This window comes from Lactuca saligna, chromosome 7, assembly GCF_052625555.1.
Source record: "Lactuca saligna cultivar CGN05327 chromosome 7, ASM5262555v1, whole genome shotgun sequence".
In the NCBI taxonomy this organism is placed as follows: domain Eukaryota; kingdom Viridiplantae; phylum Streptophyta; class Magnoliopsida; order Asterales; family Asteraceae; genus Lactuca; species Lactuca saligna.
In genome coordinates, this window is record NC_136423.1 from 182,972,350 (window position 1) to 182,994,762 (window position 22,413).

Consider the following 22,413-nt stretch of genomic DNA (forward strand, 5'->3'; position numbering starts at 1 on the left):
CAATGATATGAAAGAAAATAACAAGTAAGAGCAACGGTTGGCCTAACTTCGTTGCTGCTATGTTGTGTTTATTAAGCAAATTAAAGCTACTTCAAATGCAAACCACGGAATCTAATTCTTGGATTATAATTGAATTAGGGTATGGTTTAAGACATTCGTTCTTTCAAATTAATTTTGATTTTTCAAGCATAACTTTATGTTAGTCACACTCATATTTGTATTGTGACATACCAAACCAACAAATACAAAGACCATGACTATGAATGCCTTTAGTATTTTTTTTTTTTTTCAGATTTAAAATGTAAAATAATTAGTGAACAGCTAGCTGCCATAATAATCTTTAATACGGCTTAGTTGGATTTGTTTATAAGTAAGAAATTTTACAATAACCTAAGAATACGAATCATTGAGGAAATTAATTCAGAAAATATATATAGGGTTTTAAAATGTGGCGGGTAAACGAGACGATGTTGCGCCACCTAATCTAGGTATCCAGCCATCAGCTTGAATATTTACCGGGTTCGTCATGGGTCTGGATCAAATGACTGTACATATTGAAATATGTCCGGGTTTTAGTTTAAGTTGTTGCACCATCACTTTCTTGAGGGTGGGGTTAGTTGATATTAGAACTGCTAGGATTTTGATGTCATAACCCAAACAAATATATATATATATATATATATATATATATATATATATATATATATATATATATATATATATATATATATATATATATATATATATATATAAAAGTTCAAATGAGAACACTATTTAATGTGAGAACGTGAGAACACTATTTTATGTTACTATTCTACTATGAATTTAATATATATATATATATATATATATATATATATATATATATATATATATATTATAGTAATTATAATATGAATATATTCAATTTTATATTGCTATTCTACTATAAAATTTATATATATATATGTGTAGTAATTTAGTAAATTCTAATGTGAATGTTAAATATATGATTGTTCATATATTCGGTGATGAATAATGTCATAAAGTTGTACATACAAAATTTTAATGTGAATATTAATGTGTGATTGTTCGTATATTTGTTGATGAATAATGTCATATCGTTGTATATACAAATTTCATAGTAGAATAGTAACATAAAGTAGTGTTCTCACATTCTCACACTAAATATTGTTCTCATTTGAACTTAACCCTATATATATATATATATATATATATATATATATATATATATATATATATATATATATATATATATATATATATATTTCAATGATAGTTATGCGCACATGGTTATTTGCTTGTGGGTTGGGTTGAGGCGGTCTTGCTTTGTGCTGAAGGCCAACATACCCTATGAGCGGTCCGGGGAGACTGTAGGCTCACGTGGCAGACCGTTCATGTAAAAGACTCGGGATAGATCCAGATAGACTGTAGGCCCTATAGGGCGGTCCATTCAGGCCGATGGCCCAGTATGCATCTTGATTGCTTGATTATTACTGATATGGTATTGTCGGTGTGGTATTGGTATTTTGGGGGTAGCTCACTAAGCCCTCGGGCTTACAGTTTTCATTTTATTGTTTCTGGTACTTCAGGAGATCATGGCAAGGCGAAGGCGTGACCATACCGCTCATCATCCTTATGTTATGATGTTGGGACACTCTGATGGATAATGATTTGAAAACATTTTTGTAAACAATGATATTTGGGTTTTATTTATGATTGAAAGTTTAAATTTGGCGTAAAATTTATGGATGTTACAACATAAGATAGTAACACCTTACTTATAAATAAACAACAACTTTTTTTAATCATCAAACGTCAATTATATTTTACAAGTTTCAGAAAACTATCTAATTATTAAAACTAATATCGTCTTTCAGCTTGATGCTTCTCGCATGCTGCAAATGTCTAACCCTAGTCAGTCCCTTGGTGAGGGGATCTGCAGGGTTCTCTTCTGACGATACCCTCTTTGCCACGAGGAGTCCTTCTTCTATCTTGTGTCTTATGAAGTGATATTTTCTGTCAATGTGTCTGGATCTGCCATGATCTCTTGGTTCCTTGGCTGAGGCAACTGCACTATTGCTATCACAAAAAATCTCCATAGGCTGCTATATAGCTGGTATAACTCCAAGGTCTCCAATGAAGTTCTTCAGCCATAAAGCCTCCGTTGTCGCTTCAATCGCTGCTATGTACTCTGATTCACAAGTAGAATCAGCTAATGTCTCCTACTTCGAACTTTTCCAAGTAATTGCTCCTCCATTTAGGATAAAGCCCCCGCCTGACTGAGAGCGGAAATCATCCCTATCAGTCTGAAAGCTAGCATCACTATACCCTGCTACTCTCAAGTCATCACTCCTACCGAGGGTAAGAACCCAGTCCTTAGTCCTCCGTAGGTACTTGAGAATATTCTTTATCGCTGTCCAATGAGCCATACCAAGGTTTCCCTAATATCTGCTGACCATGCTCAAAGCAAAGGCCACATCAGGACGAGTACAAGTCATAGTATACATGATCGAGCCAACAGCGGAAGCATATGGTAATCAACTCATCTCAGCTATCTCAGCCTCTGTACTCGGACTCTGAGTCTTACTCAGTCTGGCATTGTGCTAGATCGGTAAGTCTCTTTTCCATGAGTGAGCTTGGAAAGGGACTCAGTTGGCCCGAGTCCATAATGGTCATGAAGTTCATCGTACTCAACGAGTTCAAGGAAGAACTCGACGAGTCTAAGGCAATCTCCTTAGTTATGAAGATGGACTCGACAAGTTGTTCATACAACTCGGCGAGTCACAAACTAGACACATTTATATGTGGATGATGAACTCGGTGAGTCGGTGCGAGGTGGTCCCGATAGTATGGTTGAAGGAGAACCCATCAAGTTCTTGCCAAACTCGACGAGTTGAGTCGAGGGTTGTTTTGGGACTAGAGGAGTATAGACTCGGCGAGTTAGTAGACCAACTCGGCGAGTCAGGTCAAGTGGATGTTGACTTTGACCAGGGTTAACTTTTGGATTATTATGGTCTAAATGTTGTTATGGATATTGACAGTTCGGGAAGCCGAAGGGTTAGCAGTTCAGAAGTATTGGTTAGCAGTCAAAAGTTTTCAGTGAATCTTCGGCAGTGTGAGGTGAGTTTCCTCATTGTTTGTATGGGTCTACAGCCACAATGCCAGCCCATTTAGTTTATGTACGATAGGAAGACCCGGGGGTTAGCCCTAGGCATTATGCATGAAAGACTAGGAGGCGGCTCCTGGTACACAATATGTTATTATGTATGGTAGGAAGACCCGAGGGTTAGCCCTAGGCAATATGTATGAAAGACCAAGAGGAGGCTCATGGCGCACTGTATGCTATTATGTATGAAATACCAGGAGGTGGCTCATGGCACACTATATGCTGAGTAGCCTAGTAGAGTAGTATGTATAGTTGTCTTTGTGATGCTTGCATGGAAGACCAGTGGGTGGCCCTTGGCACTTGTCTGTAAGACCCAGGGAGTAGCCCCAAGCTTGGCAAGGAAGACCACGTGCGGCCTGTGGCATAACAGCAAGACTATGTTTGGTACATAACACCTTACTTGATTATGGATATGTTTGTTATGTATAGCTCATGGTTATGTATGGCATGTATGGATCAGTTGATATGTATGGTATGTGGTATCTGGGGAACTCATTAAGTTTCGTGATTACGGTTTTCAGCTATTTGTTTTAGGTACTAATGCTTTTTCCAAGGAAGGAGCTCGGGGCGATCGCAACGCATCACACCATGTTTTCCGCACTAGATGATCTTTGGGATTTAAACTCTGATAATTGTTATATTACGAATGTTATTAAATGATTGAGCAAAATTTATTAAGCAATTTTAAATAAATCAAAACGAAATTTTTGGTCATGAATTTTGGGAGTTTACATCATGTTGAATAAACTTTTTGCAAGCACACTATGCTTTTGAATTCAATTTAAATGCATGTTTGCATGTCTTTTACATTCACCAATTCAGGGAAATTTGTCACAAATACCAACTTTAGTATCGATTCCACCTTCTTCCGATTAGTGTTGACTATTCAGTTCTTGTTTACTCCAAACATCCATAATAAAGTTATCATTTTTGCAAGAGATGCAACATAATTTGGATTGGCTCATTCATAAATAAAAAGGTAAAACTTATCATCTATGCTTATGTATACTTATCGTAAGTTCAAAACATGATTATTATTACGGGTACAGTATAACTTAACATAAAAGTTCATATATATTTAATGAAACAATACTTATTGTTTTTTCAACAGAAAATGATAAATTATCGTATATATTTAGATAATCAAGATTTTTCTATTTAAAAAATAGATGTTGGAATTAAACCAACCTGAACCAAAATATTAAGACTTTATTATTGAAGATTTCCATAAAACTATCGGAAACATTAAGGGGTACACTTGTCAATTTAGCAAACCCAGGGCACGAGAGTGCTTCTTGTTTTAAGTTGAGGAGGGGTTTGAGCATGCTGTTAAAAAACTGAGCAGTTATTGTTTTTATCTCTCCCTTCCTTTCCAACGATCTCCTGTCGAAGTGCGTCGCCGTCGACAAAAGGTAATATCTAGCGTCTCGCTCTTTGTTTTTATATAAAATTGTACTTGAATCCTGACTGAAGATTCCTCTAAGTTTTCGTTACATGTTCTGATTTCATATAATTCATGCTTAGATCTTCTTAGGGTTTAATGCCGTGCATATATCTTTTCAATGCATCCTCTGCTATAAATATTTTATTTGTAAGAAATAATCGTAGAAAGTTTTGTGACGATATGTGATGAATGGTGCCAGACCTACATTGTTAGATTTGTTTCTCTATTTGAATTTCAAATTTAGCATTTTATTTCCATTTCTGCATATTGTGATACGATGATTTGGTCGTTGTGGAGTCGATGTAATTGATGAATTAGGTGGTAGGTAGACACGAGACTCTGATAGGATCTTCTAAGATCCGTATCTTCTGAGATAAGTGTGGTTAAAATTGCTGAATGAATGCAAATATTCAATTCGTTTCAATCTCAGAATTTCAACAATAATCGTTTAGCTGTGAAACGCAAAAAGCAGATTCTTATAAACATATCAACAATCAGTTGAATCAAGCAATAAAATGCAAGTTTTAACAAAAGAGGTACAGTGCCCATCAACTTTACGCTATAATCCATCCAAAAGACCAATTTTTAGGGAACTTGACACATTGCTCTTGAAAAGAAGAATTCTCCTGCATAAAAACGTCAATCGTCCCTACTCCTTTAGTCCTTTTTCCCTTTCTCTGGTTCACCCAAAACATATTCTACATACAAATCCTTAAGAGCAACAACAACAGTTGTTATCAAAGGCCCCATTATCGCTCCCTGCATCATCAAAATTCAACAGTAAAGAAGCGATATTAAATTAACACGAAGCATATTCTAAATTTCTAATTGTTGTTTGTTAATATTACCTCCAATGCAGATGGGAATAATGCAACTCCACCAATGATGCTAAGTCCAGTAAGATAAGCACTATGACCAGGTATGTCTTCTTGAATCTCAGTAGTACCATAATCCATAAGCAAAAGATGAATAATGGACAAACAAACAGCAACAACATATCTCCCTTCTAAAACCAATTGCAATGCAGCTGGAATTGTGGAGAAGAAATTTGGGAATATCGGGAGTAAAGGGTTGATAAACGCAAGAAATGTCGACATGTACAAAAAATGAATATTAAACAATCTAAACAAAAGCCAAGTAAGACAGCCTTGAAAAAACGCAATCTCAGCTGTAGCTAAAAGAACCCCAGAAATAGCTTTATCAAGAACCTCAACAGCTCCTGTTCTAGCAGATCTTGAAATAGGAATCATGTACATAACTTGTTCAGTAACCCCACCTGCATCCGATGTAATCAAAGAGTACAAAACCCCTGTGAAAACCATCGATTGGGATACAAAATTTAAAATACCAGCTGCCCCTGAAACAATGGATTCAACAACTACAAAAACAAGCTTTGTACTACCACCAACAATGGATTTACTACTAGAAAGAACACGTTGAAGAATATCTTTTCCTTGAAAAGCAATTGCTTTTGCATTCTTGATCATATCTTCCCTATTGACACGCACACGCGCGTCTTTGAACAATCCGTTTACTTCTGGATAAATCTCTGCCCATTCGCGGTTTACAACTTTTTTTGTCAAAGTTTGTATCTTTTCTGTGTACGGGTTTGGGATTGCTATTGCAGTTGAAGGTGTGGATGAATTTGAGGGGTTTATAATACGTGGTATGATGATATGTTTCATTTCTTGAACGATTTCAGTCACGTTATACTGCATTGCTAAAGTATCGATTTGTACATTTACAGTTTCATAAAACTGAGTGCTGTATTTATCCACCATTAATGGCACGTTGTTGTCATCCATCCATTTTTTTAACCCGATTTTCTCAGCTATATTGTTTTTTTCCACATGGGTTTTTATGGAATAAACCACATCTTTTCCTTCAACTCCAATTTTGTATGAGAAAAGCAGGGTCCCAGTTAGAGACCCCACAATCATACCAACAATCAATCCAATTGCCACAATTGTCTCCAATTGATTCAAAATCCGGCTGGTGAGGAAAGCTGCATGCCGATTATGGTTCAAAGTACGACCTCCAAACGAAGAAACAGCAGCCATGGTGGATTTGGCATGCCTGGATGTAAACATGAACCCTAACGCTAACAAAGTGATGGCACCAAGAACACCAAGTTGTTCGTAAGCCATTACAAAAACCCAAAACGACACCAACCATCTCAATAAAATTGAAAACCCACTTCGTTTTCGCTTCGCAACATCTCTTGTCTTCTTCTTACGAAGGATTAGTTCATATAAAAATTCTCTGATCTCAACGAGACTCCCGGTGAAAACTCTATACACGGATACAGGTATAGCTAGTACAGTTTCTGTAAGACCTAATTCCAAAGGTTCAGACCAAAACGAAACTAGGGATTTCTGAATTCCTCGAAGAGGAATCGAACATAGAACAGCCCAGAGAATCGGGCGAAGATATTCTTCAAGTAATTTAGAAACGCCGTAGATAATAACAATAGCAAAAACTAAGCCGGCGTGTGCCATGGCTATGTATAGTGCGAGACGAACCTGAGAGTCGCCGGAGAGAGAAGTGGAGTCATCCCTATCCGGATTGGTGGTGGATTCCGGCGGTAACTGAGGTTGGGGTTCGGGAGATGGATCTGGTTGACGGGTGGAGGCTGATCGGAACATGTCTTGCCACGGTGGTGAGGAGTTGGAGTTGGAGTTGGCGTTGGTGTTAGGATCAGAATAAGGCACCAGCTCCATTTTTATAGTTTAAAATTAAAGTTGGAATCTGTGATACACAGATATTGTGAAGATGACCCAAGCTACAGTGAACGGGATGAGTTGGAAAGTTTTGACTTCTAAACGCACGATACACGTGCTAAACGGGGATATAGAAATAATAATTGCATTTTAAGCCTTGAGAAAATCTTAAAAGTTGTTTTGGTTCATATGTAAGTGATGATTTTCGTGGAAAACATACATCAAGTAATTTAGTATACCTTTTAAGAGTGGGGAAAAGTCGATGTTGTACAGTGTGGTCCATGTTTTTTTCTTTAGATAGATAAGATTTGAAAACAATTTACTTAATGATAATCAAATCAAAACAAAATTATTATTATATTGATTTTGATAACCAAGCTTTTGTTGTTTTTAGAGCAAATCCATGTAAAGGACATGCAACTTCTAGGGGTGGTTTATTTTCGCTTTCTTTCATCAATAACCAATAAATGGCTGAATAGGTAATACTAGTGATATATTTATCGATAAAATGCTACATATACTGAGCATAATAACCAAGTGGACCGATCCGATCCGTACTAGAACCGGATCGGACCGAATTACACTCTATGATTTTTTCTTTCCCTTAATCTTTTTAATTTATTAATTAAATACAAATATACTATTATAGAGATTAATCAATCATTCATTCAAATTTTGTTTGCTTCTTAACTTAATATATCTTTCTTTTGGATTTCGGTTCCACCGGGTTTGGTTTTTACCCGTTACAGGACCTGAATTTTAAAAGGTATTTAACTTTTAAACCAAGACAAGATTTGTGACCCGCTAATTTTAAAAAAATCGTCAAAGCCCTTGTGCCACCTGTTGTCGACGTCGACTTCCAAAACCTCAATTTTCTTGCTTTTAGTGAAACCTTAGTTTTTAACCCATGTAACTTTATGCTGGGATGTAAAGTTATCCTCAATCTTGTACCAATTTCTCCGTCACGCACTTTTTTGCTTTTTTCAGTTATTATTCCGCCAATCTTGCGACAATTTAATACTGAAAAAGTATAAACCAAAATTTACATCATGCAACAATTTATATGGGTAGTTTCGCATAATGATCAGGAATAAATTGCTGGAAAAGGACTAAACCATGATCAAGAATCTTTCTTTCCTTCCCTGTTCGTGGACTAAACTACCCTTATAAACCCAAAAACGTATAAACCAAAATTTATATCCTGTAATATGTTCAAATTCCTTTTAGAGTTTTAGTGAAACCTTAACCCCAAACAAACCAAATCAAGAAAATACTTTTTGTTTGATCTCCAAAGTATAAACCAAAATGTGTTAGTGTCAACCCTTAAATCATGATCAAGAATCTATGCTACAGTTCATTTTATGGTTCATAACTTTTGATGTGAAAATTGAGTAACATATGGAGGTCGTTATGCGAAAACCGGGTTTGCAGGTATTGGAACCGAAAAACCCGATTATCATATGGTGGTCCGCAATGGCGAATCTAGAATTTAAATTGAAGTGTGTCCAACATGAATAAAATGACAAAATAAACGGGTCGATTGTAATAAAACTCGAGACAATTACAAATCTAGTCATTTTCTTTAATTACTTTCACTTAATAATCAAAAATTAGCCCTTAGCCAAAAATAACTATCAAAACCGTGGATAATTAGCGAAAACTACTATTTTAAAGAGAAACTACCGTTTGGTCACAACCCTCTGTTTGAATGAACTACTATTTGAGGCATTCGATGGCTCTACTGTTTGACGGCCCATTAACCTAAAATATATAAAGTTGAAATTTTCATTTTAGATCATTCTTCATTCTCTGAAACTAGAAAAACTCTCACCACGGCGGCTTCGACTCCAAACAACAACCATGTATTTTCTAGCATTCTTCATTTGTTTTAACTGTATAGTATGAAATCTATTAGCAATAGTTAAAAAAAAATTGAAAAAAACGGAAACCTTAGGTTTCATAAGTCACCTACGGTATACAAGTTATTAATGTACAAATTGTGCATTAAAAGCTTGTACACTAGGTGACTTCTAAAACCTATGGTTTCTGTTTTTTTTTTCACCTACGGTTTGGGATACCGAAGGTTATAGGTCATACCGTAGGTGAATTTTTCACCAAAATATTCATATGTAAAAGTGAAAAAAAAAAATTATATGTAATTTGGCTATTAAGTGAGAAGAGAAGTAATTAGGAAAATTGGCTAGATTTGTCATTTTCTCATAAAACTATCTAAAACAAGCATAGTATATGCTACCTTTTACTTTTTTTAAGATATTTTTCTCATCTTACATATTAATTTATCCTATAGTTTACAAATTTAAAAGGTTTAAAAATAGATTATGTATCTTAAAAAACTTATTTTATATTTGTTAACTTTTTCTTTTTCGCAGGACTTTATTATGAAAATGATTTTATTTTTGTTGAATCTCTTTTTTTTTTCTTTCCTCTTATATTTGATTTTTTATTCTGCATATTATCTCTTAACCTCCTAAATATATATGAGATACTAGTAGTTATGAAACCTATGCACTATATAAATTTATTCTAAAAAAATAAATACGAAGATCTAAAAATTTAGGAAATATGAATTGATAAGGAAAAAAATTATTGAATTATTGAAATGTAATGTTTAATTGTTATTTTAACCTTTTTATTTCTCTTTTAAATATAAATAAATAATTTAAATAAATAAAACAATTAGATCCAATTTAGATATTTAGAAATTAAAAGAAAATTGCATTAATGAAATTAATATACATTTATTGTTACATTTATTACAGTTTAATATTACGTGAAATTTAATAAATAAATAAATAAAAACCCTTAAAATTACAACCGGAAAAAATAAATCAAAATATCTTAAAAAATGACATGTGTCATATATAATAAGAATCTGACATATGGCAAAAAGAACTTTATTTATTTGATTATATTGTATAAGAAAATACAAAACAATCTTTAATTGTTTGTTTTGTGATCACAAGTGTCCACCTAGATTGTTAATAGGTGTCCGTCTTGATATTTTTAATATAAACAATGAAAAATTTTGCAAGCTTGAGGGAGTTCATGGACACCACGTCATTTGATCTTGTTTTGGGCTATTTCGGTTTTGGTTCTAACCGGTTTGGAACTAAGCTCATCCTTATATGTCTGCTATTTTTTTCAATTGCCTAGTGAATCATCTTAATGATCATTTTATTCTTACATTCTAAAAACAAATTTTATAATATTCATCAATTTTAACAATATTCATAATTTATTACTTGAGAGGAGTTTTGGTGGAAAAAAGTGGGGAAAATAAGTAAAAAGTTAGTCTTAATAATATACCGTGCGAATTTTCTTTTTAGCTTAATCCATTAAGCCATTATATCCGGATCAAGTGAAAAATAAACAAACATGTATAGTTGTCAGATTAAGTGGTTAACACGATAACCCATTAAGTAAAAAAGAAACAATTACGGCATATATTGTCAAAGTTACAGTGAACTACAATAACTGATGTTTATGCTTTTCAATTGAGTTTTAAGTATGTGCATTGTAATATTGTATACAACCTAAATACATATGTTTGAGATTTATTTTGTATGTTTAATTTAAAATACAAATTTAGGAACCGAATGAAGTGAAGTATCCCAAAACTTACTATATATATATATATATATATATATATATATATATATATATATATATATATATATATATATATATATATATATATATATATATATATATATATGGTATCCATTTTATAAGGCCCATAAAAGGACATGGGTTGTGAGTTGTGAAAGTAGATGTATATGTAACTTGTGTGATTAGTCATACAACAAAATGGTAATGGATGCTTAATGAAATCTTATTTGAGGTGTTAATCAAAGATTAATTAGGCTAATCTTTTGACGAAGACAGATATAAGCCATGACACGATACACGAGACCCATTCCTAGCAGTATCCAAACTTCTTTCCAGCCTCCTTTTAAGTTGACTGTGTCAAAAGAGGGTGAAGTTTGCAGTGACTTGCATCCCCCGATGCTTTCACACTCGTATAAATCATCACCCGAGTACTGTACTTTCATTAGCAGCCTGAATCCGTGGTACATGAATGATATGTACTTCATCCATTGCATAAATTTGGGTATATGCTGCAACAAAACCACATACATACATATATATATATATATATATATATATATATATATATATATATATATATATATATATATATATATATATATATCAACACATATATATGTTACCATGATTTTTATCAAAAGGCTATTTTATTATTTTAAGTCCATACCTGAACATAGTAACCGCCTGTTAGAAGAAACAACATGAGTATTAAAGAAGCAACCATTCCTGCCCTTCTAATGCTCATCACTGCAGCTCCAAACATTTCCCCTGCACCCTACTCAGATTTTTTTTTTTTAGGGCATCACAAAATCCTATTTTTTACACAAGATGTAGTAATTCAAAACATAATACTTATTTAAATAAAATACATAATGGTATCGTCAATAGCAGCTTTTTTTTTTTTTTTGAAAAAGCTTCTCACCTATTGTGAGAGCTTTTTCAACCAACGCTTACTCAATAGAACTTGTGAAATTACAAGCCTCGTAAGTTGCAAGCTCTTGTTAAAAGCTTTAAAATACAACAAAAATTATACTATTGTGGATGCTCTTAAGTCTTACCACTGAAAATCTCAACTATTGTTGAGATACATTTTGTGGATATATTTTGAGGAAAAAGCAATAACATGGAAAAACTATGCTATTGTGGATGCTCTTAAGTCTTACCACTGAAAATCTAATATGAATTAGAAAAAACTGAATTGTTATTAAAAATTGAGAAACATTGGGTTGGAGTCTAATATGAATTAGAAAAAACTGAATTGCTATTAAAAATTGAGATACATTGGGTTGGAGATGAATCATTATTTGCAGAAAAATACTAGTAAATCATTTTTGGTGGGTGTAACGGATTGGAGAATGGAGATGGATGTATATTTTAAATTTAAACTTACTTGGCTTGTTATGGCTATTAATAAGACTGCTGCCAATGTCATGAAGAAGCATTGCAGGGTTTTCTTGAATCCAACCATGAAATAAAGAATGGACATGAAAACAGTTGGGTAAGTAACGTGAGCAATCATGTCACACAACGTGCTGCACGCATAGTAGGCGCTCAGCCTATACATATCAGCCTTTCTTTCCTTCACCAGAAAGAACTTCTCAAATGGGAACACATACACCGCTCCAAATATCGATGAAGATGTCCAGAAAATGCACACATAGAACAACAACCCAATCTGCATACAACAGTTTTTTTTTTTTTTTTTTTTTAAAAAAAAAGGGAAATGTGGCTTCTTTTTGAGTAAATTACATTTTTCTTCTTTTGTGCTATTTTTTGGGATCAAAAGTAGTCATTACAAAAGAAAAAAAAAAAAAAAAAAAGTTAACTGGGACCAAAAATGTAATTTACTCTTTTTTAACTGACCTGATCTCTAAGGTGGGCCTCGGTGGCAAAGCTAGATTTCCACCATAGAAGCCCTAACAAGACTGCAACTCCAAGAGATTGAACTATTCTTAGCATATCAAAGTAATCTCTCCACCTTTCTCTGTATGTTCGCTTGAACAATATCAAAAACTGATCCCACCAACTTATCGTCCAATCTTTCTTCACTTGAATCGCTAATCTAAGATGTTCTGGTGCCTTCCCTGTTCTATGATGTGCTTCTTTCTCTTTCGTCTCCAGTTCACTTTTATACCTGTTTTGAACATACTACTTGCAAAAACTATTTGGTAAGTTATATATTTTTCGCAACGTTCCTTGGTCCCCCTTTTCAAAGTAAAATGACCATACATTTTCTAGTTTCTACACAAAAATTGCAAAACTCCGAGGAACAAAAACAGTCACTGTATTTGGAAAAGAGACACAACGTTACAAGAACACAATTCCAAGCAAAAACATTAGGGACCAAAAACTGAAAAGATCAGCTGTAATTTAGGGACCAACAACGTAACTTAGTCGAAAAATAGGTCTTACTTTGATGACGGCCTTCTCGTATTCACTAGTGCCTTTAGGAGTGACGATATCGTCAGGGGCAGTAATGTCATTTACTTGACCGGTTGCTAGATCTAGCAAAAACTCCGCGGGATTCATGGGTATATCGGGGATGAACCTTAGAGATGAAAAATAGCTCATTGATTCTCTTGCCTTTCCATAGTACATAGGATGGCCTTCTGATATCAATAAGATTTTGTCAAACATGTGAAACATTTTACTTGATGGTTGGTGGATTGTTGTGATGATTGTCCTCCCTGCCTGAATGCCATTAACAAAAATCTTCAATATTACAATAAATTACATTTTTCGTTCTTGAGAATAACTAATTTTTTCAATGTCGGTCCATAAAAGTTTTATCTTGCAATTTTGGCTTTTTTATTTGAGGTTTTTAGTCACTTTTTCAAGTAAAATGAATGTACATTACTATAATATACCAAGAAGCTCAAATAAGCCTAAAATTGCAAGAAACATGAATGTACATTCCTATAATATATGTTAGCAGTGGTTTAGGCGATCAATAATGCAATGTCACTTATCTTTCAAACATAAAAATATCACGTTAGCTTTTATAATTACTTCTCCATCAATGAAATGCCACCCATCTTTTAAAAATGATCCTCATTGCCACATTAACAATTACTTTATATTTTTCAACATATATCTTAAATATTAACCATTAATAGTTAATCAATAATAAATAAATATAAATTTAATTATAAAATAATAAATTTACATAATTATGCATGTTTATCATATATACAGTTAATTATTCTTTTTATCCCTATTGATCGTAGTAGTATTTATATTTATATAATTGAATATGTTAATGAAATTTAAAGTAAAAAAGTGTAATATTAACTTTTCTTTTTATAGCCTTGATCTGTTAAAATCTACATATGCGTATGTTAATAAAATTTAAAGTAAAAGAGTGAAAAAAAAAAAAAAAATGCAATCATTAATTGTGTTTGAAAGGCTTTCAAATATAGAAAGACCAATCCAACGTGTCTTGCAATAAATTGAAACAATTGAATTTGAAAGAAGCCATGTGGAGGCTCGTAGTACCTTGGCATTTTCTCTGAGAATCTGTATAAGTTTATTTGCTGATGTTGAATCAAGGCCTGAAGTTGGTTCATCAAGCAACAAAAGTGAAGGATCAACGAGGATCTCGTATCCTATGCTCGTACGTTTCCTTTCACCCCCCGAAATGCCACTAATAAATCCTCCTCCTACTCGTGTCTTACGACATCTTTTATTCATTTTTCAGATGATAACAAAATTAACTAGTAAGGAAAACATTAATACGTATATGTATATTCCTTCCTTTTTTATTTTTTCATAATCGCTGGTATTATTTATATAATTGGAAGTATAAACCAACCTTTCAAGTCCTAATTCCTTAAGAATGACCTCCACTCTTTCGTATTTCTGCCTTTGGCTCATGCTGCCCGAAAGCCTTAAAAATGCAGCGAAAATCAAAGTTTCCTCCACTGTTAATTGCGGGTAGAGCACGTCATCTTGTGTCACAAATCCAATCCTGTATATAAACTCAGCAAACATATATCAAATTTTTAATTTTCTACTTCAATGGAGTTATTATATTGGGTATAGCTAAAAGCCTAATAATTAAGCAGTCTAAGATTATCTTCATTTTATTGATGACCAATGCTGTAGTTTGCCGACAAGATACAATTAATTCTTTAATAAAAAGAAAAGATAACAAATTTTTACAATCTCAATTCTCAAACCAAACCAAAAAAGTGAACCCATCTCAATATGAATTCGGCTAATATTTTTTTTTTTAAAAGCACAAAACAAACAAACAAACGTATGAAATTCAGATTTATTTTATTTTCTGTACAAATAGGCACGACTATAATTTTGTATTTTATTTCAACTTTTTCTCATATTTAAAAAATATTGATTTAGTTTGTTTTGTAATAAAATATGTTTTGTACAATAAAAATTAACTATAGACAATATTTAGAGTAAATTACATTTATGATTCCCAAGTATAGATGATTTTTTCAATTTTGGTTCCAAAAAACTTTTCTTACAATGTTTGTCCTTGCAAGAAATGACTAATGTTTTTACCAAAGTTATACACCCAAGGACAAACATAGTCAATTACTTGGATCATAGACAAAAGCAAGAACCAAAATGGTAACAGAAAATTTTTTGAAACTAAAAATGTAAAAACCAATTATACTACCAAAAATGTAAATTTGTTGGGATTAGATTAGGCCGTTAAGGCGTTAAAAGATTTGATTTAGCTGATTGTGGATGTGGAAAAATATATATACTTATTATTATTTTATTTTTTTTTAAAAGCTGCGTAGAATAAGATAGTGAACAATAGGGTAACACCTTCTTTTAAGAGCTGGGCTGTAGGGAACATCATTATAAGTGACAGTTCCCTTGACGTTTTCACCTAATCTCCCGCCTATCACCTTCAACAGCGTTGTTTTTCCACTACCGGAAGGACCCATCAAAGCCAGGATTTCACCGGGGCCAAGGCTTCCAGTTATGCCTTTCAAAATCTGCTTATAATTGTTGTCTTCTTCACTCTTCCCCTGCAAAACCACCTTCGACATCACCGCCTTCACTGGATTCCCAGGTGTCGCCTTGCTCACTTTCACCTTAAACTCGATATCTTCAAACTGCATTCAAAATAACAACCACCTTCACATATCTCATATCTGATCATAACAAATTACAAGTGTTTGTGTTAGAGAAGTTCACTGATGATGCATTTCGTGGAACACCTTTAGGAAAATGGGAAGTGGACGATCTTTGATAGGGAAGGCGTCATCTTGGATATCGATCTGAGAGCTTGATCTGTTTCTAAGGTAAGTCTGAGCAGCCATTAAATCCAAGTTATGAACAAACCCATTGTTGCCTGTTATGTGCATGGGACCTACTGGAGGAGGAGATAAACATGACAAATCCTCGATTTCATCTTGGCTCCCGGAATCCATGATAGGATTATGCAACCGAGTGTCTTCTTAAATTAATGGGGTTTGTACATCTAAATTCTTTCAACTAAAAACATAACAAGATCAATCCTATATAGTCTCTTCGATTTCGCTGTTGAACAGCATGTCAACAATTTTTAGCTGCAAAAAGATTTGCGAATTTGTAGTTGTAACACACCCTTGGCGCACCAATCTGACCAACTACACTTAAACTTCATCATGTCAAGAACATGATCTTCACAAATGTTTTTTTTTTTTTTTTTTTTTTGCCAAATGGAGGGAAATAACATATTGTAGGGTTAATTTTATAAACGGCTAACAAAGTATTTTTGTCCAAAAAACATACCAAAGTTCGTTTATGACTTTAACCTTGTTTTATCTATTACTCTTATTTTTGTCAATATAGACCTTTTGATAATAGCAATATGTAACATGAAACTTGTGAAATCTTTTAGTATGGTTGATTATATAATGCTATTAACGCTATAGAAAATTAAGTTTGTTATTATGAATAAATAAATGTAATTATGTTGATGTTATGAGTATAAAGTACGTTTTGTAAGCTTCATTTGCATATTGTAATCATTTGAAGACCCTGACCGTGTCAAGAACTCAATATAATTTTGTTTTTTGCCCAAAAAAAAGTAGAGGGGTTAGAGTTGACAATATTGAATCGTAAAAACAATGTAGTTGGGTAAATAGGTCAGAATAAGTCAATAACATAGAGTGATGATGGAAACAAGATGATTCCTGGATTGTTGAGTGTGTAATCGTAATCTGCCTCTGAGAGAGTGGGAGAGATATGGAAGAATCGCAAGAGATTTTGTTGAATTCGCTGGCGAAAGCTGGGGTTGCGATTCCGCGGGAGGCTTTGTCAGTTGGAGATCTAACACCGGAAGCGTTGGTGTCGATCTGTGCTCATTCTCTTCGTATAATTTCGAGCTCGGAATCCTTTCCGATCACTTTGCCGGATTCTATGGTCGATCGTTTTAAAATCTGCACCGATCTTGCCTCATCCGTCAAAGACCTAGGTTACATCGGCGACATGAGCTTCCATAAGGTACTATTCTATTCTCTTATCCATCCTCTCAGCAGCTAACTATAAGCTCATCCGATTTATATTGCTCTTTGACTTTTTTTACTGGATGCATTTTGAATACTCGTTTTTTTTCTCTTATTCATTGTTGTGTTGGATCTATTCAATGTTTTACGTACTAATTCAAGTTTTGTGAGTGGTTCCGTTTGAAAGAGATTCCTAGAGGCAGTATTCCTATTTTTTTCCCTTGTGACTTGTGAGAAAAAATTTACAAATTAGATTTTGACGTCGACTTCAAAATTAATATACAATGCCAAGAAATTCATAGTTAACTGCTCATTAGAACTAGTCAACGACTTCCAGAAAATTCTAGAATTAATTTGTGACAAAATTCATATCAATTTGCATCATAGAAGCTGATAGTGTTATCCTAAAGGTGAAAGTGATTCAGTGTAATAATTCAATCATTGGTGTCGTGAATATAATATACATGTACCCTTACTATATATGATATATGATTCTGTAATAATGTGAAAGAATAAACAAAGAAGTTAATTGTTTGTTTTCATATCATGTAGCATTACAATATATGATTGTTGATTCTGTAAACCATGTGGAATAATAGGCAAAAAAGTAACCTGTTGATACTAGAGATAGAAACGCCCAAATTTGAGTATGGATGTATGCTCATATGGTTTTGCTAGTTTATAATGATGTTATTAATGAAAGTAGATAAGTATATTATTATATAATTATTGTTCTGAAATATTCTTAGAAAGAGAATATATCTCTTGCTTACGGCAGTTCCTGTATCCATCCGAAGAAGACATGTATAGGTTGATAAGATTTTTGGTTGGGAAGCTCTCTGAATCATCTACAACTGCAGTATTATTAAACACAAAGGATAATAATGCACAAGTAATGATAAATGATGAAAAATCAGAAAGATCATCCAATGATGAGGAACAAGATTTGCATACCAAATTCGAAGGCGTAAAACTGAGAACTGAAGAAGCGGTGTCAAATTCAATTCAATATCCTGAAGAAGATTTTGGAGCTCATGATTTGTTGAAAGCAGCAGTGGAAATGGCTTGTGATGAACAACACATCGATTCACACATTACACAGCTAAATGAGCAAATAGACGCAAGGAAAACCAATCTTGCAAAACTGGAGTCAAAATGGTAACAGAGAAACACTCTTGTTTCTCATGATGATCTTGATTTAATTATAATAGAGTGTTTATCTACTACAGGAAAGCCATCATAAAGCCTTTAGAAGATAAAAAAAGAAATCTTGAAGAAGCTCTATGTGCAAATCAGCCAGAGTCTCAAGACCTGGAGTCCATATTGTTTGAAACAAAGCAGAGGTAAAGTAACATCCACTACAGTGCTTGTGCTTGTTTGTATGAAATTCTCAACAGGCCTTTCTGAGCACTCTTGATATTTTGTTAGATTAAATCACATTTTTGGTCCCTGGGTATAGCTGATTTTTTTTTTTCCAATTTTGGTCCCAAAAAGTTCTTTTGCAATTTTGTTCCTTATTTGAGATTCTTGTAATGTTTTTTGTACCTATTCCAACTCAAATTACTAATTTTGGTCCCTGGATATAGTTTTTATTTTTTTCCCATTTTGGTTCCAAAAAGTTCTGGTGAAAATTTGGTGCTTAATTGAGGTTATTGTATCCTTCATTTTATTGCTGTTCCAAGTAATAATACTATTTTGGTGCCTGTGTATTGCTGATTTTTTTCAATTTTGGACCCTATTGTAAATAATTTTACTTGGAATAATGCACAAAAACCTCAAAATAAGGACCAAAATTGAAAAAACAAGCTATCTTCAGGGACCAAAAATGTAACTTAGTAGTATTGTTGTAACTTAGGGAAGAGGAAATTTCCAAGGTGTCGAGAGAAGTTGAGAAAGTAGCGAAATTGGCAACAAGGAGATCTTACATTGAACGGATAAAAGAGATCACCAAAAATAGCAGGAAACAGGAGATTGACATAGAACGTATCTTAAAAGAGACCCGAGAGCTTCAGTTGGAAAGTAACATCATTCAAGAACGCCTGCATCGAACTTATGCTGTGGTGGATGAGACACTACTCAGGTAATCATATGTTATAAACTTATAATTAATTAATTTTTATAGTAAATTAGATATTTGGTCCACAAGTATTGTCAAATTTCCAACTTTGGTGCTAAAAAGTTTCTTCTTGCAAATCCGGTACTTATTTGAGGGCAAGAGAACTTTTTGACTCTTTAACTAATTATATCAAGAGTAAATTGCATTTTTTTTCTCTTGCAATTTTGGAAGTTATTGTAACTTTTTTGGTCACTGTTGTAAGTAAAATAACTGTTTTTTGTCCTGGGATATAGCTGAATTTTGGTTCCAAAGCCAGTCATTTTACTTGGCAGAAGGAGAAAAACCTTTGGTATAAAGACCAAAATTGCAAGAGAAAACATTCTAGTGATATGAATTTGGAAAGTGAAATGATTGTCCGTTTTGTTTTGTAGGGAAGCAAAGAAGGATCAAGTGGGGGAACAAGCACACATTTTGGTGACAGGTATCCACGAGAGTTTTGAAGAAATATCTGAAAAGATCCTTGCAACTGACAGAGCTCGTAGAGAAATGACAGACCTTGAAACTAAGCTTTCAAGTATTGCTACACGAACTTTAAATATCCACAAACTACAGGCAGATCTTGATGCCATAAGGAAGGAAAACGACTACCTTCAATCTCAATCTTAAATCTTCAAACCTCCTCAGTCTACTTTTTTCAACACTGTTCTCATCAATTCTATATCGCTTTAGTTTCCTTTCTGGTAGCCCATTTATTGCCTTTTTCAACTACTATTCATGACCTACACAATCAAACCTCGCTTTAAATAATAAAATATAATCAAAATTATGAAGAGCTTTGTAAATTCACAAGCAAACTTATATGATGACAATAGTTATTTGACCCAAAAACTTTCTAATAACCTCTTATTGTCGTCATCTCTTTCTGTCTATTTGACCCCAAGGATTTCCCACTTTTTAGGAAATAAGTTGGAATTTATAATTTTGGGTTAATTGCTTAAATAATGTAACAATGTTTCATCTTTTTTACAATTTATGCACCAATCAATTATCTCATGTTGCTTCCAAGAACCAACCATATGTTTTATTAATCTTTGAACAAATTGTAGGATGTTAATAGGTATCTCTCTGGAAAAACAAATGGAAGGATCAAAGTATTTAAGGGTTACAATGAGATTGTTCATTTACAACATTTAATTGACAAAAAAAACATGAAAGTACAAATCGGTGTTATTTTGTTTTAAAAAAATTGGGGATATATTCATCTTTTTAAACAGTTGGTAAACTTATACTTATTATTTTATAAAATATAAAAAGTATAAATGATGAATTATAAATGGTTATTCACTTTATTACTAAATATACATTTCCATTTAAAAAATTTAATATTCATGTTATTAAATGTACGCCCCCCTCAATTACTTATTGTACATCCTTTGATTTGATGGTTTTTGTTGATCAAAAAAAACAAAAAGCTTATATTGAAAAAACTACTTGATTTGTCAAGATTTCATTGTTCGTATACATATTTTTTTTCCGGCCACAAATAAGAAGCAGCAATCCATCCTTGATGTTCTCAAAATACATAACAAATAAAACAACATCGATTAAGATCCATCCCGGATGTGCTAGCAAGCAACAACCTCAGGTGTTTTCTTTTATTTTCAAAATAACTAAGAGTATATGGTGTCAAACAATCAGATTCATAGTTAATTATATAAAAACATGCTATCATATAGAATGTTTAACCAACTAAAGGAAGACAAATCTGAGCTTGGGTCATGGTCTTAATCGATTAAGAGCTTAAATGGGAAAGTTGGCCAAGTTGATGAGTACGCGGGGCGTAAAAGCATGTACGTTGCACGTACAAGCCCTTTAAGCAGTACGCTGAGTGCACATGCTGAGTACGCCCCGCGTACTCGGAAAGGTGGGTTTTTTTTGTTTGGGCTTCGATTTTGGGCTAAGGTGGGCTTGGTTGTCTTGGGCCATGTTGGGCGATCAGAGTTCTTTAGTTGGGTTGTTGAGGTTTTGTTGGAATCTCTTAGGAGGCCCATGAAAGGGATTAGGCCCAATTTGGAAATTTTGGCTATATTTGGGCTTGGATGATTATTTTGGATTTTGGGCTTTTTGGACAATTGGATTAGGCCTTCGCCTTAGGCCAAGTTAGAGGAGGGGTAAAAAGGTATTTTACCCTGATTTGGACTCTTAGTGTGAGTCAGAACACAGTTATTAATTGGATTTTATTTTGGTAATTGATAGCGCGGGGATTTAGCGGATCTGCAGTCAGATATTATCTGTGGGTTTCGGCTGTCTGATGTGAATCTCCTCACTGTATTGTGGGTCGAAGGCACCAATGTTGGCACATTGGCTTATTTTATTGGAAACTCATGGGGTGGCTGTAATGCCCGAGAGTTTGGCTAGACGTTAAGAGTATAATAATAAATATTTGTTTTATCAAATAATTAAAATCCTCAAATAGGATAAATTTTCTCCGTATGCATTAGAGGTTATATAAATACTTATTTATTATATATGTGTTATGTGGACAAATATTATGGGTATGTAATATTTGTAGAAATTTTGTTATAAACTTATCGAAAAGTAATAAAACAATATTTTTAAATAGAATATTATTTAAGATGAATAATCTTAACAAAAATTGTAACGATTGTAAAATTTCAAACTATATAAGACGCATTTAGTCTAAAAACATTTAAGGGTGAACCTAAGTAGTGAAACAATAATTTTTCCGTTACAGACGTTTCTCGATAATAATTGACTGGGTACTTTTTACGACGTTAGTTATTGATTATAATTTTGATAAAATTTTATTATAAAGGGTATAATGATTTTATTAATAAATAGTTAAGGGGCTATAGTGTAAATTGAATGATATATTGTGTTAATACAAGAATAACTGAGGGATCATA

General features: G+C 33.3%; 3 protein-coding genes across 4 annotated transcripts; 1 reads left to right on the forward strand and 2 right to left on the reverse strand.

Moving 5' to 3' along the window:
* Positions 1 to 5,060: 5,060 nt before the first annotated feature.
* LOC145005727 (uncharacterized) lies at positions 5,061 to 7,422 on the reverse strand. Its single transcript, XM_078964838.1, has 2 exons — positions 5,462 to 7,422; positions 5,061 to 5,372 (listed from the first exon to the last, which is right to left on the reverse strand). The coding sequence occupies exons 1-2, from the start codon at positions 7,331 to 7,333 to the stop codon at positions 5,271 to 5,273; spliced, it is 1,974 nt and encodes a 657-aa protein (XP_078820964.1). The 5' UTR covers positions 7,334 to 7,422; the 3' UTR covers positions 5,061 to 5,270.
* A 3,690-nt stretch (positions 7,423 to 11,112) lies between these two features.
* Positions 11,113 to 16,371, reverse strand: ABCG26 (ABC-2 type transporter family protein). Of its 2 annotated transcripts, XM_078964836.1 has the most exons (9): positions 16,159 to 16,371; positions 15,761 to 16,053; positions 14,775 to 14,930; positions 14,459 to 14,642; positions 13,376 to 13,654; positions 12,827 to 13,111; positions 12,354 to 12,638; positions 11,631 to 11,738; positions 11,113 to 11,472 (listed from the first exon to the last, which is right to left on the reverse strand). In XM_078964836.1, exons 1-9 carry the CDS (start codon positions 16,369 to 16,371, stop codon positions 11,203 to 11,205), a joined length of 2,073 nt encoding a protein of 690 aa, XP_078820962.1. In that variant the 3' UTR covers positions 11,113 to 11,202. The 2 variants fall into 2 exon arrangements, with proteins under 2 accessions (XP_078820962.1, XP_078820963.1); XM_078964837.1 differs by lacking the exon at positions 11,113 to 11,472 and having other exon boundaries at positions 11,631 to 11,775.
* A 275-nt stretch (positions 16,372 to 16,646) lies between these two features.
* LOC145005728 (coiled-coil protein) lies at positions 16,647 to 20,219 on the forward strand. The gene is made up of 5 exons (XM_078964839.1): positions 16,647 to 17,428; positions 18,209 to 18,588; positions 18,660 to 18,773; positions 19,286 to 19,510; positions 19,918 to 20,219. Exons 1-5 carry the CDS (start codon positions 17,171 to 17,173, stop codon positions 20,150 to 20,152), a joined length of 1,212 nt encoding a protein of 403 aa, XP_078820965.1. The 5' UTR covers positions 16,647 to 17,170; the 3' UTR covers positions 20,153 to 20,219.
* The last annotated feature ends 2,194 nt before the right edge of the window (positions 20,220 to 22,413 follow it).